The 19,074-nt window shown below is 38.1% G+C and overlaps 1 protein-coding gene across 1 annotated transcript in view; it reads right to left on the bottom strand.

Annotated features, from left to right (window-relative positions):
- Nucleotides 1-6,942: 6,942 nt before the first annotated feature.
- Nucleotides 6,943-19,074, bottom strand: part of LOC107141911 (transmembrane protein 135-like) — an 18,078-nt gene continuing 5,946 nt past the window's right edge. Inside the window, 1 exon segment of the mRNA XM_048815677.1 lies at nucleotides 6,943-8,268. Within this exon segment, the coding sequence (XP_048671634.1) occupies nucleotides 7,161-8,204 (1,044 nt within the window). The 5' untranslated portion in view covers nucleotides 8,205-8,268 and the 3' untranslated portion in view covers nucleotides 6,943-7,160.

Consider the following 19,074-nt stretch of genomic DNA (forward strand, 5'->3'; position numbering starts at 1 on the left):
GAACATTTTTCCTATCATTTATTTCTCTTTGGCCTTTTTATCTTTCATTATTAAAAAAATGAATTTTTATGAGGTAAAGTAAACATAACTTTTCCTTGCCCATCTGTTTTTTCTCATTTAAAAGGTTTTTATAAGTCATAAGTTATACATTTAGATTCCAAAATTTAATTTTTTTTTACATTTAAATTTTAACGCATCCAGAATTTATTTCTGAATGTATTGAGTTTGGGAGTTCAGTTACTTTCTTTCAGATGGTTAACTAATTGTGCCATTACCATTTGTTAAAAAAAAATGTATACCTCACTCACTGAATTTAAATATTTGTCATTTCTAAAATTGCCATGGATACTGGGATATATGTTTGAATTCTGTCTACTTTTTTTGCTAGATATATTTTTATAATCAATATTTTATTACCTTTGTTTCATGATCAGAACATATAGACTGCCAAGGCACAGTCATGCACTATAATCTCAGCTACCCAGGAGGCTGAGGAAGGAGGATCAAAAATTTGAGGTCAGCCTGGGTAATTTAGTGAAACTGTGTCTCAAAATAAAAAAATAAAAAGGACTAGGGATGTAGCTCAGTAGTAAAGTGTTACTGAGTTCAATCCTTAATACTGGGGAAAACAAAACAAAACCTGTGAACAGTTTGGAACAATTTGTATGTAATTCTTTTATTTTGGCCGGGGCACATTACAGGGGATTAAACTCAGGAGCACTCAATCACTGAGCCACATCCCAGCCCTATTTTGAATTTTATTTAGAGACAGGGTCTCACTAAATTGCTTAGTACCTTGCCATTGCTGAGGCCGACTTTGAACTCACAATCTTCCTGCCTGCGCCTCCTAAACTGCTGGGATTACAGACGTGCATCACCGTTGTATGTAATTCTTAACCTAAACCATGTGACTCAGAGATTTCAGCACAAGGTTATAATTACTTTCTAAATTATTTTATAATGATTTTGGAGTCATTTTGTTCATATAGAGAGGGTATCAAATATCATTATTTAAAAATGTTGTCAAACTCCATAAATTCACAGTTTAATATTAAGCATACTAATAAACCATTGGATTTTCAAATATTTCACATGACATTAACAAAGAAAGTGAAAAAATTAATTACTCTTGCCAAAGGTGTCACAAATAGCATACAATTCTGATGGGCAGTGGGCAGAATCCAAAACTAGGAAGCAGTTTTAAAAATTGGTTTGATTTAATAGATTATATTTAGAAAATGTTATTTATTTGTTTGTTTGTTTGTTTATTTATTTATTTTTGGTACCAGGATTGAACCAAGAAGTTCTTAATCACTGAGCCACATCCCCAGCCCCCTTTTTATTTTTCATTTTGAGACAGGGTCCCATTAATTTGCTTAGGGCCTCACTAAGTTGCTGATGCTGGCTTTGAACTTGCTATCTTCTTGCCTCAGTCTCCCAAGCTGTTAGGATTATAGGCATGTGCCTCTGTGCCCAGCCTAGAATGTGTATTTTTATCAAATATTTCCATGGAGTTTTTATAAATGTTGACTATGTTCTAGGTTACAAAATAAATAATAAATACCAAAGAATCAGTAGGTTTTCCACAATGTGTGTCTGTATTGTAGCTGGAGAACAATAACAATATCAATAACAAACATTCCAGTATGTTTGGAAATTTTTAAATATACTACTGAACTAAATAAGGAGATATTAGAAATGAGGAAGTACTTAGAACTGAATAATTTTAAAAATGCACTAGACCAAAACTTGTAGAATGTACTTTAGGAGAAATGTATAGTCTTAAGTGAGACTATTAGAAAAGAAAATAAGATGAAATTTAAAGAACAAAGTTTTAAAGTCAAGAAGTTACACAAAGAACAGAAGTGATCCAAATAAAGAAGAAATCATGAGATAGTTAAAATAAGAGGAGAAATTAAATGAGCAGTAAACAAATATGTGTGTTTAAAAAGGCTGCTATTTGAGGGCTAGGGCTGTATCTTGGTGGCAGAGTGCCCACCTCACACATGTAAGGCACTGGGTTCGATCCTCAACACTGCATAAAAATAAATAAACAAAAGAAAGATATTGCGTCCATCGATAACTAAAAAATATTTTTTAAAAAAGTGGCTGATATTTGAGAAAGACTGACATAGCCAAAAGTTCATTCTGTGGGAAGAGCAATAAAATAAACAAATACTGGTGAAATGATAAAGGACCAAAAATCAGGAGCAAAAAAGAGGATGTACTACAGTTGCAATAGAGATTGATACTGTTCGTATTTAAAGACTATCTTCATAGCCCACCTTCTGCCAAAACAATTCACATCCATTCCATGTACAAAATGCATTCACCCTCCTCCCATGTCCCTCAAAGTCTCACTCCACATGACAGCAGCTCAAAAGTTTAGGATCTCATCATCTAAATAAGATCAAGGTGCAAATTAGGCTCTTTAGGTACAACTGTTGAAGGCTGGAGATTATGGGAAAGGACCAAGGAGGGAGCCGCAGACTGACACCTCAAGAACAGAGAGATCTGAACAGGTGGCAGCTGTCAACTCTAAGCATTAGAACAAATAATGCCGGGTTAATAAGTTGTCTCCTTCAAGAAGGAAAAAAGTTCAATGAAGAGACAGAAACCACCCAGTTATTTGGACAGGGAAAGTTTAATGCAAAGAATTATTAACTAAAACACTCTTGTTTTGGATTTCAGAAGTAAAAATAAATTTTTATTTTAGCAGTCATTTGAGGTTGTTAAGATTGACCTGTTAAACTGCTTGCATTTCATTAACCTCTACAGTAGGATTATATGAGATGTTGAATTTTTATATATTGTATGTAGGTATTGTTTGCATTTTGTAGAACTTTGTATTGCATTTATGATCAGTATTGTATACAATATAGGATTTTTTTTCAATCAAAGATTCATATCCCCTTCTTCTGTCAATACTGGGAATTGAATCACAGAGCCTTGCATGTACTAGGTAAGCATTTCACCACTGAGCTACATCTCCAACCTCTAGTAATTCCTTTTTGCTTAACATTTTGGTGGAAAATACAAAGTCAGGTGGTTGTACGAGGTCTGTAAGTATAGAAATCAATCTGTTATCATTTCTTGTTTTTAAATTTATATAATTCACATATTATAAAATTCACACAAGTGTACAATTCAGGGGTTTGGAGTATATTTAGAAGATTACACAACCATCACCAAATAAATACATGTTTAAAAAAACCATAAATACATGATATTTAGTAATCCAGCGTTTTCTGCATATGCATATGGATATTAATTCTATTGCCTCCCATATCTTTCATTCATGAGTCCTCCCCACAACAATCACCTGATTGATTATATTTTACTTCCTTAGGTAGCAAGATGGGCAGAGTCTGGGAGTCAGTGCTCCTGATGAGTGAAATACCCTTCTTCTACCTCCACATATCTATTCAAATCTCTCTTAGTCTGCTTGAACTGAAGGAACACACATCACAGACTGTGTGGCTTAAATAACAGAAATGTATTTTTCCACAGGTCTGAGGCTAGAAAATTTAACGTCAAGGTGCCATTCAGTTTGGCTTCTGATGAGGGCTCACATCCTGGCTCACACCACCACTTCTCTCTGCGTTCTCACATGCTCTTTCCTTAGTGCATGCCTATGTGGAGATGGAGGGGGTGGTTCTCTGGTTTCTCTTACATGGACACTTATCCCATCAGATTAGGGCTTCCACTTATTGCCTTCATTAATTACTTCCTTACAGGCTTCATCTTCAAGTACAGCTACATTGGAGGTTAGGACTTTGACATATGATATTGAGTGTATCTACTGATTTCCTAGGACCTTCCTAAGAAACAGTCTTATTCTCTGTTCACCATTTTATTCAGACACATACAAATTAATCTGATGGGTTGGTAAACCCCTGACTGCTTGCAGGAAAGCTCAATTGTGTACTTGAGAGAAAATTCAAGAGGAGGAGTAGGCACAAAAAACCAAATTCAGCCACAAGGACTGATTTTGAGAGGGGAGGCTGAGAGGGGAATAACAGATACTATGTGACACAACACCAAAGACACCATTCACATCCTAATCTACTTGAGCGGTATTTCCTGGAATTTTTGTAGTACAAAACTCATAAGACCATATGTGCCTTAGGTAGTAGTTCTGAGTGCAGTGTTAGAAACTGCTGGCACCTTTCCTGAAACCTTTTCAAATTCAGACACTCTGGAGGTATGCCTGTGGAGAATTTCCTTATGCATATGCAGAAAAAGCTGGATTACTAAATAATCATTTTACTTTTGGGTCCTCTTCGCTATGAGACCATCCTAATTGAGTTAATGTTGAGGGATCAACTACTAATTAAAATTTTTTGGCTACAAGCAACAGAAACTAATTATGACTAACTTGAGGAGGAACATAAAATTTATTTTTTAAAAAAGTGCAAAAATTAATAGAATCAATACAATCTGAAAAATTGTGTATCTCAACAGTCAATTATCTATATATACAGGAATCATGGCAGTTCTGGATATGTAGGTCACAGAAATGAAAAGAAAATTTTCTCAGAATGCTGCCCAGAATGAATCAGCTTCAAGAGTTTTCTATATTCCTGCCTCCCACTAAATTCTTTTTCCAGAGACAGCATTTCCAACTGGTCTAGTCGTGATTGGATGGCATCCTCTGACAAGGGAAGGGCATTAAACCATGATTGACAGCCCCACCAAGCCAGCGTGCAGTGGGGGAAGGGGTGTTCTTTAAAAGAAAGAGATAGAATGCTGATAGAGAAAAACAACAGATGTCCTCTGCATTCCAACCATGGGTTGCCAAGCAACATCCTCCCACTTTTTAAAATACCATATACAATTTTTAAAATGCCTCTGTCTAACATAATATAATTATCTCAAAGGCAAACAAAAGATACACTCAATTCCTTCCAAAAGGAGACAACCCATGTCCAGTTATGGCATCCATTCTTTCCCTGGTTCCGTTATGATCCTCCTCCATATTTTGCAACTTGTAGACAAAATGACAAGTTTAACCATCACCTATCCACAGCACACACAATTCTAGAGGAAGAGAAAAGAAAAGAGAAGAAAAGAATAATTACTTTAAAAATATATCTGACTTTATACATGTTAGTATATGCAAATATACTTCAATAAAAGAGAAAATATATCCATGACACAGCAAGGAAGAAATAGGGTTGAAGCTACCGTCCTCATTTCTAGAGTTGATGCTGGTATTTATGACTTTGTCCTCCCCTACCCAGTTCATATTCTCTTGCCATTGACTGGCTAGCACCTCCGTTACTTTAGTGCTTTATCAGGTGGGTTGTTAAACCCAGACTTCAAGGTAGCACCCAGTAATTCTCATCTCCCAGTGTTTGTGCCCTTCTGGTACCCTTCTACATTAAATATACCCTATAATATTTCAGATTATTGGAATTACAGTTTTTCTCTAGTGTAGCTACATTTTCTGCTCTCAGATGCTGACCACTCTGGTTTTCAACTCTCTCTTCAGTTTGTACCCTAGAGATTTCCCTGACATCTCACAAATTCAATTCTGCATTTCTTTATATTTTGGCCATGATTTCTAAGTGTTTACACAAGAACTTCTCCTGGTTATCTAGTCTGCCAGATTGCTGGAGTTGAAAGTCCTGTGTATTTACTTTTCTATCTCCCCAACAAGAATGCAAACTCCGTAGGGACTGGGAAGATACCTTGTTCATATTTGTGTTCCCACAATCTAGCACTGTGCCTGGAACATAGAAAGCATTCATTATATGTTTGTTGAATGAATGAATGTAACCAGGGAAGAACTAAATGACATAACTGAACATGGATTTTTTCCTTTTGAGAAAAGTTGAGTGCTTTTTCTTTTCTTTTCTTTCTTTCTTTTTTTTTGGCTTATATGTGAAAAAAATTACATTAATTAATTAATTAATTAGAAGGTACATAAAAAACTTTTGCCCACTTAGCAAACATCTCTTTTAGAATTGTCTGCTGATAATTTAATCTTTTTTTTTTTATTTGGAATTTTATGTTGTTTTAGTTGTAAAACATCTATTATTTAAGTGAAACAGTTGACAGGGTAAAACACTGCTAAACTTCACAAAACTTCTTTTTTTTTTTTTTTTTTAATAACATCTGGTCTTCAGATGAAGTATATCTTGGGATGAGGGCAGAAGTTGTGCTGATTTTTTGTTTGTTTGTTTGTTTAATTTTTTTAATATTTATTTTTTAGTTCTCGGCAGACACAACATCTTTGTTTGTATGTGGTGCTGAGGATTGAACCCAGGCGAGCGCACTACCGCTTGAGCCACTCCCCAGCCCCACAAAACTTCTTTTGTTCCATAGGATTTTGATCCTTTCTAAAACAATGGCATTCAAATTGAGTTATAAACAATTCAGCCTCTATAAATGACAACAAACACAATATATCTATAGGAGGTTTAAAAGATTTGTTTTTAAATATTTGTTTTTAAATATTCAAGTGTAATGCTATTGTAAAAGATTAAAACACATGTGTAAATTTTCATTTGTTCCTAACCTGCCATTAGTATGTAGGTTTACTGGGCTGCCAAACAGCCCTACTGGTCATGGAGAGAGATGGTGTTACTAGTTGAAAAAAGAGCATGGATACCACGACATTTACCCCAATGGTATAAAACCCATCTTTGCATCCCTGAAGTAAGAATGGCCACTTTTCTCCAATTACATTGCTCTATACTAAAGCAGCATTGTATATGGAGAATTCCTTCAAATCTATAACATTCTACTACTACAAATACCAATTCAAAACTTAAAAATAATCACAGACCAAATCCTCGTACCCGTGATCCTTTGTAAATCCTAAAATGAGAAATATTCTTAGTTTAAACCAAGAATTGTATTGGATAATTCAATATCGTTTATGGACATAATTTAATCAATAATATATCACAATGTCAACCACTACAGTGATCCAGAATCAGATTCTGGCTACAGAGGAATCTTAATTATTAAGCAACACCTTCCTAAAAAGCTTCTGTATTTCTGATTGGTAAGAAAAACAAAACAAAACAAAAAAGCTCTCTCATTGAAATAACACTGAAGTTCGAGCTGGGCCCCCTTCTTTGTATTCAACATAATTAACTCTTCAGGATATAATGATGAAATATAGTCACATTAATAAATTATAGCCATCTTCATGAAAACTCTATCGGTAACTCCGGTTTTACAACTGTATATCTTGGATCCAATCTGGGGACAAAACCCTGAAAGTGTTTAGATGCACCAGTACCAAAAACATCCAGGGCTTTTCGATTCATGACAGCAAATCTGCCCTTGGTGAGCCTTAAAAGGAACTTCTAGTAAGACGGTCGCAAGGTCTGAACTTCCATGACAGCTGCCTGGAAACAAATTGCTGTAGAGATGGAATACATAATAGTATCTGCATGAGGAAAATAGGGAACCTTCCCTGCTTCAATGCCTTTGAAATACATTGTCTCTACCAGTTTGGAAGCTAAATACATGGAAATTGTTGTGCTTTTATAAAACATCATTGATATACCCGCCAAAAATCCAGCTATAATAGCATGTAGTTCATCATCCAGGTTTCTGATCCAACGCAGAAAGCAACTAGTACCCTTGTATATACTAACAAAAGAACCAAGAAAAGCTCCAAGCTGGAAGTTTTCTTTATTGTAGAAGAGAGAAAGTAGCCGGGATGGCTTTGTAAACAGATGCCTAAATGCAGAGGGGATTCGCAGGCAGCACTGGATCAAGTATCCCACGCTAAACATTCTGATGAAACCTTTAATGCAATAAGAGATACAATTATCTTCATAGTGTTTGCAACATCTATGCCTTGGTCCATGCTTGCATATTAAATTCACAAGTTTCCTAACTAGAGAAATTATATGCATTCTTCTTGGTTTTTCCTCGTGTTTCTCTCTCTTTTGTTCCACTTTTGCATATGCTGCCTCTGGTGAATAAGAATGTGTGGGAATTTCTTCCTTGCCTACAGTGAACCTAAGTGCAGAAAATGTAAATCCTTTCAAACCATCTTTGCACCTGAAAAAGAACATGTACATGGCTGCTGTTATGCAGAACAAAAGGACTTCTCCATTTCTTAATGTTGTGATGGCTCCTCTTGCCACACCCATTCTAAATAGTGTTTCTGTAGCCAAGTTGGCCATATAAATTGTGAGCAGCCCTCTCCTGCTTTTTCTTTCAATTAGAATGGCCATATAAGATGCTGGTAAAGCGGCACCAAAGCCAGGAGTCCATGAGTAGAATTTTCCAAGTATCTTCCTTAAAGTGCAAAAGAAAGTAATATACAAGGCCCCATTAGCAGTCAGAAATGAAGCGGATTGTAGGATCTCAGGGAGTAGTTTGTACTAATAGTCTAATTTTCGTTTCCGGAGAATTGCTGCAATCAAGTACAGGGGGGCATAGATCTTCAGGGACTCCTCCAGGGCGCCCCAAGTGACCTGCAGGAAGGAGACCCGGCAGGAAGGGTGCCAAGTGTGGCCGATCTCGTAGCAGTTATGAGGGATGGACTTGCTGAGGGCCGCCATGACGAGGAGAAGCGCGGAGGGGCCGGGAGGGGGACAGCTGGGGCTCGGGACCCAGCGGCACGCGCGCCCAACCGCCGCCCTCTCCTGATAATTTAATCTTGAGACTTGGTTTTTACATATTACTCTTTGACCTACAAAAAGAGTGGTCAAAGTTTTACTTTTTATATTTATTGTTTTTTAAGCCTTCAAAGTCTCCAGAGGAAGTGGAATTTGGTTATGTCAAATTAGCTATCACACTGACAGGTTATAGATTTCTACAGGACAGGGTAAAAATTTATTAGCACAAATGTATTATTTACATTGGTAATCATAAACCAATGGATGAATACTTCAATGACTGACTTTAAAATTTGCATTGTTGGGCTGGGGCTGTGGCCCAGAGGTAAAGCACTTGCCTAGCACATGCAAGGCCCTGGGTTCAATCCACAGCACTACATAAAAATAAATAAAAATAAAGGTACATAAAAATTTTTTTTTGCATCGTTTAGAATAGGTGTGTCATAAACTATGGTGCTTGACCAGGTTAATTTTGTGTTTAAAAGAGATTTCTTTTGATTTTTTTAAAATGAAAATTTATTTTTAACTGATACATAAAAATTGTACATATTAATGAGGAACCAGTAAAGTGATGTTTCAACACATGTATACATTATGTAATATTTAAATCAGGCTAAATGTCTCTGTCTCATAAATAATTATCATTTATTTCTTTATGTTGAAAACTTTCAAAATCCTTTCTCTGAGCTTTTTGAAATGTACAGTACATTTTTGTTTTCTATAGTCACTCTACTATAAAACAGCACACCAGAATTTCTTGCTTCTGACTGGAATTTAGTATCCACTGATCAACTTTTCCCAGTGCCTTCTCCCTCAAAAAAGAATTCTTGATTATCTTTTTCCAAACCTGCACTTGACCTTATCTTCACCTTTTCTGAAATTTCTTTTAGTCATTCAGGTCAAATCTTAGAAAACAACTTTGAGCCCTCTTTTTCCTCCTATTTCCCAGCTCCCACCCTGCATCCAACTCATTATCAGTTCTGTTGGCTCTCCTTTCAAAACATATCCAGATTCCACCTCTTCTCAAAAATCCTCAATACCAAGACTAAACCTCTGTCATCTCTCATCTACACTAAACTCATCTGCCAGCTTTCACTCTTGTCCCCAATATGAGCTCTCCACATGGCCGCCAAAAGGAACTTTCCATTCAAATCAAATCCCATCAGATATAGCTGTGGTTCAATTAAACAGGCAGCTGGAAAACATAGCTCCTTGGCCACACTGTAAGAAGTCTGGGGCCATCTCATAAAAAAATAAAAATAACAAAAATAAAAGAAGTGGGGCTGGGGATGTGGCTCAAGTGGTAGCGCGCTGGCCTGGCATGTGTGCGGCCCGGGTTCGATCCTCAGCACCACATACAAACAAAGATGTTGTGTCCGCTGAAAACTAAAAAATAAATATTAAAAATTCTCTCTCTCTCTCTCTTTAAAAACACACACACACACACACACACACACACACCTGGGTTCGATCCCGAGTACCAGGAAAATAAAATAAAATAAAATAAGTGTCATATTCCATCCTTAGCAAATAAAATAGAAAAAAAAAATATATATATATATATATATATATATATTTAAAGAGGGGTATGTTGCTGCTACAGGAAGTTATAAAATAGCAGAGCTTGGCCTAATCATCTTGGCTCATCTCCACACTTCATTGTTCTGTGCAAATAGCTTCTGAGCAATCAGCTTGGGAATGCTGGGAAAATGGTCATAATAACCCGGATGTTTTCTGGATAGGTTCCTTCTATGTCTAGTGGATTCTCTTATTTCAAAGTCCATCCCTGATGACTCAAGCTTTCTGCTCTGATGTTATGCCATCCATTCAGCAAAAATGAATATAATGAATGTTGGTTCTTTTCCACACTGTCTTCCAGAAGGATTGATCAGAAATACATCTCAGGTATACTTGAGGTGTATTTACTGAGAAGCTAATGAAGCTTAAGACTTAGGACTTATATGACACCCTTCCAAGGCTCTCTATTTTATTTTGTATTTATTCTTTTATTTATATAGAGAGAGTACCAGGGATGTACCAGTGGTTAAGTACCCACATCCCCAACCCTTTTTTATATTTTACTTAGAGTCAGGGTCTCACTATGTTCTTTAGGGCCTTGCTAAATTGCTAAGGCTTGAGCTTATGATCCTCCTTCCTCAGCCTCCCAAGTCTCTGGGATTATTAGGCATGTGCTCTGGCACCCAGCAATATTCTTTTTCTTGAGAAGGACTCAAGTCATTTTCAACCAAGTTGACAGTTATGAGAAATAGGAAATTCAGGCTGTCAATGACAAAGAACTAGAGGAAGAAGCAAGTACAGGGTTCTTGTGGTCTTCTATTTTGCTGATCAAGGTTATCATTCCTCTGAGAAACCTTCTGTCCTAGCCAACCCAAGTCACTCATCATCCATAGCCTAAACTCAGCAAACACTGCTTTGGGCCCTTCCTAAGAATCCTGATATTGCCTGCTGCATAAACATTGGTAAAACTCCACTGGGAAAGATTTCTAAATATCTCTATTATGAAACTGCGGTCCAGTTTGATCACTTCTTTACAGTACAGGAGGGAGACCCAAGTGCAACAAGTAGTTTCACTTGGCCTTCCCTTTCTACTGCATAGATATGAGCTAAAGTCTGGGTGTGTGTTTAAACTTCTTGGAACACAGCAAAATATCTGATTTATCAAACTTCGCTATAAGAAAGACTGTAACTTAGAGAGGTTACCTTTGCTAAAAGCAGCAACTCTTTAGTTAGGCTGCTACAGATGCCCCATGGGTAACTAAAAGCAGGACAAAGCTTAGCTTCTCTGCCTTCATTTTGTATCTGTCTTCTTTATTACCTCAAACTTTGGGTCCAGTTCCTGCTCAGCTCTGCATGTAGGCATGTTAATCATTCAAAATGTTCATATAAAAACTGATAATGCTGGGACTGGGGATATGGCTCAAGTGGTAGCGCGCTCCCCTAACATGTGTGAGACACTGGGTTCAATTCTTAGCACCACATTAAAAAAACAAAAAAACAAAGATATTGTGTCCACCTAAAACTAAAAAAAATAAATATTTAAAAAAATAAAAAATATAACTGATCATGCAAGGTTTATTAGCCCTAAATTTACTTAACCTGTCCTGTCCCTCTGCAAGACTGAGGCCAGATTTACAGGGAGCATCCTGTTTCAAACCCCTGGAGTGGTGCCTAGAAGTCTCTGGTCCTTGTCCCACACCTTCCAGGAGGAGGGGGAGACAAGTATCACCCCATATTGAGACTGCACCCCACTCCCAAACAGGAGTTTATCTCATGGGAACTAAATTGCCCCCTTCCAGGATCACAGGTCTGATGCATAAACATCCTGAGCAGCAAATGGAAATTGCCCCTTTAAGTGTTAAGTATTTCTTCGGAGCCATCTCCTACAATCAGAACTGAGAGAATGATCAGCCAGACCACAGTTGACCAAGATTGCTTACTTATGCCTACCTCTTGCCTTCTTCCTCTGTTTATACTTAAAGCTCATGTCAGCACTCCCACAGACAGGGCTAAGATGCTTGTTCTCACGTTGCTTTCCCAATATGGCCATATTCCTGCTTTTCATCATTACCTTTTTTATTTGGTTGGTTGGAGCAAGTGGCTGGACCTGGTTAGTTGGGAGCTCCAGAGTCAGGGCTGTGGCTTAGGATGCCATTAACAAAATCCTTTGCTTTGATCTCCGCCCTGAGTCCTGGATGAAATTCAAGATTTGTAATTACTTAAGTCGCTTCACTTTTAGGCAAAATTATAGTGATGGGTATGATTTAGATGAGTGTCCCCTAAAGATCCATGTGTTAAAGGCTTGGTTTCCAGAGTGGTACTACTGGGAGGTGATGGAACCTTTGAGAAGTGGGGGCCAGGAGGAGGTCTTTAGAACCTCAGGTATGTATCCTGTAAGGGGATGGTAGGCCCTAGCATGTTCTCTTTTTCCTCGGCTTCCTAGCTCATGAGGCGAGTGGTTTGCTCTGCACATGCTCCTGCCATTGTGTGCTGCCCACACCAGAGGCTCAGAGCAGTGTGCTTGCCCAATCTTGGACTGGCACTCTAGAACTGTGAGCTAAATCAATCTCGGTACTGGGGATCCAATCCTGGGCCTTACACTTGCTAGCTAAGTGCACTACCACTGAAGTATACCCCAGCCCTTCTTTTTTTTGGCGGTGGGTATCAGGGATTGAACTCAGGGGCACTTGACCACTAAGCCACATCCCCAGCCCTATTTTGTATTTTATTTAGAGACAGGGTCTCACTGAGTTGCTTAGCACCTTGCTTTTGATGAGACTGGCTTTGAACTAATCTCAAACTGCTGGGATTATGAGTGTGCCCCACCATGCCCAACTACCCCAGCCCTTTAAAAATTTTTATTTTGATGTTTATGAGTCACCACTAAAAATTACTTTCAGAAGTATGTAATTCTCAGAACCTAAAACCCAACTTCATCTCTTCTATACTTCAGGGAATGGCAAATTGAAGATTTCATTATTGATATATCTTAATTTCCACTTACATATCAAATTGATAAGATCAATATATTCCTGGTTAAATTAGATGTGCAGAATATTGCAATTTCACAGCTCAGAGGTCAAGGTAGCAACTCAAGTTACCAGTCTGGTTAAAAAATCACTCTACATTCTGCTGTCATATATAACAAATTAAAATTAAAAAAGAAAAAAATCATTCTAGTTTTAAACTTTACCTAATATTCTGTACTTCCCTCCTATCTATTCAGTGTCATATACCCAGGAGCTTTACCAGCAAATTGTATGGTTGAAAAAGGCCACTGCTTTTTCCCTTAGCTTCTTACAACTGTACCACATATAATATCATTGTAAATAGGATAGTTCTATTAAATACAAGACCCTACTTGATGGGTTTAGATATTCAAGTCAGAGGTTCAGAACTGGAGAAAGCTAAATAACTCTGCATAAGAGAAGATGTCAAGGGGAGAGAGGGAAATCAGAAAAATTCTACAAGATTAAGATTGGGTATATGCAGACTTAACTTCAGTGAGAAATCCCTTGAATGGTTGGATAAATGAAAAAAAAATTTAAGATCAGAATTGTCTCTAGTGCAGTTGGGCCCAGTGGCGCACACCTATAATCCCAGCAGCACGGGAGGCTGAGGCAAGAGGATCACAAATTCAAGGCCAGCCTCAGCAACTTAGCAAGCACCTAAGAAACATAGCAAGACTCTGTCTTAAAATAAAAAATAAAAAGTGCTGGGGATGTAGCTCAACGGTAAAGTGCCCCTGGGTTCAATCCTCAGTACCAAAAACAAACAATAACAAAACAAAACAAAATTAAAAAACAGAATTGTCCCTAGAGAAAAGTTCAAGTGTACCTACTTCACTTCAATTTAAACACTTGCTTCAGTCTGGGGATATAGCTCAGTGGCAGAGTGCTTGATTAGTACAGAGAAGACCCTGAATTCAATCCCTAATACTGCAAAAGCACACAAACAATAAACACTTGATTCATCTTCTCCCTGTCTCCATTTCCAAAACTTTTAAAATCCCTACTACCTAAATGAATGTTTAGTGTGAGTGGTATTTATAAAACTTGGAGGAGAGATGACATCATATATGTGGAAGAAATCCGAAAACCAAAGGGATGACATAAGAATGTAATCCATGGGAATTCCCAGGATTCTAAGAAGGCTCCACAGGGCTTGAGATTGGAGGTTAGAGGCAATTTTAAGTGATCTCAGTACAGAGCTTTTCTTATTCTATAAGTTATGTCTTGAGATGTTGGAGAATCCTATGCATCAGCCTGTTCTGTCTCCATTTGAGTCCACTCCTGTTGGCAGATTGTCCCTTTCAGCCCATCAGTCAACAATGAGGGCTGTCACTCAGAGCTACTAAGCGTAGCCTTGGAAGTCATGCAATGTACAAAATGCCCAGCCCACACTGCTCTCACCAAATAGTGAGAAATGCCACTGAGACAGGGAGCAGATTTTTATAATTTGTACCAAGGGGCTTAATGTGATAGGGGTAGCCCTGCTGCCACTGGTAATGTCAGAACAGGAAGGGGGAATCCACACATCCCATCCTGTCCTATATTACACCTCCTCTCCTACCTTCCCCTGGAGATTTATACAAGGATTAGGATTTCTTCCTGCCCTAGCAAACTCACTGCCTTTACTCCTATAATTTGCAAAGCTGCCTCTCTCACAATGGAGTTAGGACTCCTCTTTGCAGTTTTATTTCTTTGATCCTTGTCCTTTCAAACTGTGCTCTCTCAGGCCTGCTGGGAATAATGAGCAAGTCTATTTATTGAAGAGTCAGGTAACTTTTCATAGCTTCTCCCTTTTCCACACAAAGACACAAAGACCCTGCCAAAGCTTTGAAACTAAACCCTCAGGCTCCTTCAGGCTGTGCTTGTGCCTATTACATAAGAAAGATCCTAGAGAAAAGGAGAAAGAAGGGGACAAAGAGTGTGGTTTTCTTTTTCTAGTTACAATTGTTTGCATTTTCTGATTTTTCTGAAATGAGTACACAGAGGCTCAGGAAGTTTATATAACTTGCCTGAGGTTACCCAGCTGGTAAGTTGTGGACTAGAAGTTGATCCCAGGACTTCATTCAGATTGCTAGAGGAGGGCTCTTCCACTATAGGTGAACTTTCCCTGAAAGGTGGAGACTAGCTGCCAGGCCTGAAGTAGACAGAGATTTTCCCATAGAGACAGACACATATTATAATCCCTCAGCAGGGAAAAAAACACGGTATAGGCCTAAATGCCTAAATTGTAATTTAGAGAGACCAAGCACCTAAAGTACTTGCCTTCTGCAGTGTCTACCTGCTTCTCCCCCAGGCAGATAACATGTGCTACATAACTCTGCCCTGTGGCCGTCGTTCCCTGGATTAGCAATCAAACTCTGATTCAAGCTGAGCTAATATGGTTCCCCCCCACTCAGAAATTTATAATTAGTATCAGGAATATCCAGTTCAACCTGGGAGGTTGAACGGAGGAGGTGTATACTTGGAAGCTGTGGGTAGGCCATCTTCTACCATGCTGTGAGTAGGCCATATGGAACAAGAAGCTGAGCAATGGTATGCAGAGAAAGAATGACATGACAAGAGAAAACAGAAAGAGATTCCTGATGTCTTTAGTTTCTGGTTCTAATGTAGAGTCCAAAGAACTTGGACAGAAAGTACTACATTTCAAAGCAGTCATTTTGTAACTGTAAATCAATAACCATTTATCATAATTTTCATATAACAAGAGACCATATAGCTTAATTGTTTGAAGCCCTAATGAGAACACAGGCTGCCTGGGGGAGATGTATAAGTTTCTTAATATTGATTTTCCCAACTATCAGATAGGATTATAATAACACCTTTCTGATACCGTTTTTGTGATGATTAAATGAGTGGATATTTGAACAATCTTTAGAATAATGACCAGAACATAGAAAGCAGCATGTAAATGTTAGCTATTACATTTGTTTTTTTCTCCTTGCTCCTATATTATACATAGGGAAACCAAGATGTCACAATTACATAATAGGGGTGGCACTTGAATTCAGGTCTCCTGATCCTAAGTTTGATGTTCTGTCCATCACTGTGCATATCCTGTAGCCAACCACCTATTGCAAAGTTGCCTTGGGAAGAGCGTTAAAACTAAACCCTGAGGATATGTTTTAGTCAGTTTTGTGCTGCTAGAACAGAATTACACAGCCTGAGAAATTCATAATTAACAAAATTTTATTTAGTTCATGGTTCTAGAGGCTAGGAGGTTCAGAATCCAGGGTCCATATCTAGTGAGGGCCTTCTTGCTGCTTCATACCACAGCGAAAGACACCAAATGGCAAGAGAGAGCAGAGGATTGAATTCACTTTTGTAACAAACCCATTCCTGCAACAACAGCCCACTTTTGTGATAATAACATTAGTCAGATCATGAAGGCAGACCTTCATAATCTAATCACCTCTTAAAGGCACCCCCTGTCAAATCTGTTCCATGGGGGGGGGGTGATATTTCCAAACCTTGAACTCTGGGGGATGCATTCAAACCACAGTGGGTTTTATGAGAACTAATGAGGAAGCATCTCAATGCTTCTGCTCATGATTGGAGAACCAGGCTATTCCAAGTTGACCTGCCCAGATGGGCTTCCATGCCTGTATAATTGAAGAAGAAGAAGAAGAAGAAGGCTTAGTAATAATAATAAAAGATTTGGAGAACTATTTTGCAAAAATAATTCTGCAGTCAAAAATATATCTTCTAGTTTTTTAGAAATCAGGAAGTATAGAAATCACAAGAACCAATACCAATGATCTCATCGGCCAGAGGCAGCAAAGTGAGTGATTCACAGGAAGATGCCTGGGAGCTGCATTCCAAACTCCCAACTACATTCCAAACTCCCTAGGCCTGTTCACCACTCATAAAATTATAATAGCCTCTCCTTTCCTTCTGTTCTCCAAATCTCACATGAGCACCTCTTGCTGACAGAAAACAGTTTTCATCCTGTTGTCAAGGGAGTCTGGGAAATGTAGTTTTGAGCCTTCCAGCCCTCAAAATATAGGGGAAAACCTAGAAGGAAAAGAGAATGTTCCTAAAATGCCAATAATTTGGTATGATCTATACCTTTGGCCATCAGTGAAATTCATATATGTTCTTCTATTTATATCTCACTTTCAAACAACATAATGACAATTTCATGCTTCCTCCTAATATGATTCATCTATCCCTCACATGAGTGAAAGTATTATTATGGGATGAATTATATTTCCTCAAAATTCATACATTGAAGTCCCAACCCCTAATATCTCAGAATGGGGCTGTATTTAGGGACAGGTTGGCCTTGACAGAGGTAATTCAACTACAGTGAGGTGGTTTGGGTTGGCCCTAAACCTGATGTGACTAGTGTTTTTGTAAGAAGCCATTTGGACACAAAGAGGGACACCTGGAATGTGCATACACAGAGAAAAGACCATGTGAGGACACAGCCAGAAGGAGGCCATTTGCAAACCCAGAAGAGAAACCTGACCTGCTGACACCTTGATCTCAGACTTGCAGCCTCCAGAGCTGTGAGAAAATGAATTTGTTGTGTAAACCATCCAGTCTGTGGTATTTTGTTATGGCAGAATGCTATGCTTTGAATATATCGTGTCCCATCAAAACTCATGTTGAAGCATAATTCTTCAATGTGGCAGTTTTGGGAGGTGGGATCTGGTGGAGATGTTTTGGATCACAGGGATTGAGCAGAATAGAATGAGTAGAATAATACTATGTCCTCAGAATGAGTAAATTTTTCTTTTCAAGGGACTGGATTAGTTACCACCAGAACATGCTGTTATAAAGCAAGATTACTGCTACAGCTTTATCTCTTCCACATGTTCTCACTTGACCTTCTACTTCCTTTTTTTTGCAGGGGGCAGGGGTCCTAGGGATTGAACCCAGAGGCACTTTACCACTGAGCTATATCCCCAACCTTTTTTATTTTGAGATAGGGTCTCACTAAATTGCTAAAGATCTCACTAAATTGCTGAGGTTGACCTGAAACTTGGAATTCTCCTACTTTGGGATCCTGAGTTGTTAGGATTACAGGTGTTCACCATCGTGCCTGGCTGACCTTCTTTTCTTTCTTTCTTATGGGGGGGTTGGTACTGGGTTGAACTCAGCGGCACTCAACCACTGAGTTTTGTATTTTATTAGAGATAGGGTCTCACTGAGTTGCTTAGTGCCTTCTTAAATTGTTAAGGCTGGCTTTGAACTTGCAATCCTTCTGCCTCAGCCTTCCAAGCCACTGGGATTAAAGTTGTGCGCCTTCCTACTCAGCTCTGGCTGACCTACTTCCTATCATGAGACCCTCACTGGAAACCAAGCAGACTTGCAACTTCTAGAACCATGAGCCAAAATAAATCTCTTTTTTTTAAAAAAAGTAAATTATCCCCAAATCTTCACCTGACTTCTTAACAATACTCCTAAAACACAAAAAGTAAAATTACAAATCATTAAATGGGATGGATTTTTTAAAAAAAAGCTTCTTCTCAGCAAAGGAAGCAATCACTAATGTGAAGAGATGGCCTATAGAATGGAAAAAAATCTTTACCACATGCACCTCAGATATAGCATTAGTCTCCATGATATATAAAGAACTCAGCCCTAGAAAAGGAAGAGCAAAACAACAGCAAATGTAGCAGAAGGCAAGAAATAATTAAAATCAGAGCGGAAATCAACGAAATTGAAACAAAAGAAACTATTGAAAAAATTAACAAAACTAAAAGTTGGTTCTTTGAAAAAATAAATAAGATCGACAGACCCTTAGCCATGCTAACGAAGAGAAGAAGAGAGAGAACTCAAATCACTAACATACGGGATGAAAAAGGCAATATCACAACAGACACTACAGAAATACAGAAGACAATTAGAAATTATTTTGAAAACCTATATTCCAATAAAATAGAAGATAGTGAAGACATCGATAAATTCCTTAAGTCATATGATTTGCCCAGACTGAGTCAGGAGGATAC

This window comes from Marmota marmota, unplaced genomic scaffold, assembly GCF_001458135.2.
Source record: "Marmota marmota marmota unplaced genomic scaffold, marMar, whole genome shotgun sequence".
Taxonomy (NCBI): domain Eukaryota; kingdom Metazoa; phylum Chordata; class Mammalia; order Rodentia; family Sciuridae; genus Marmota; species Marmota marmota.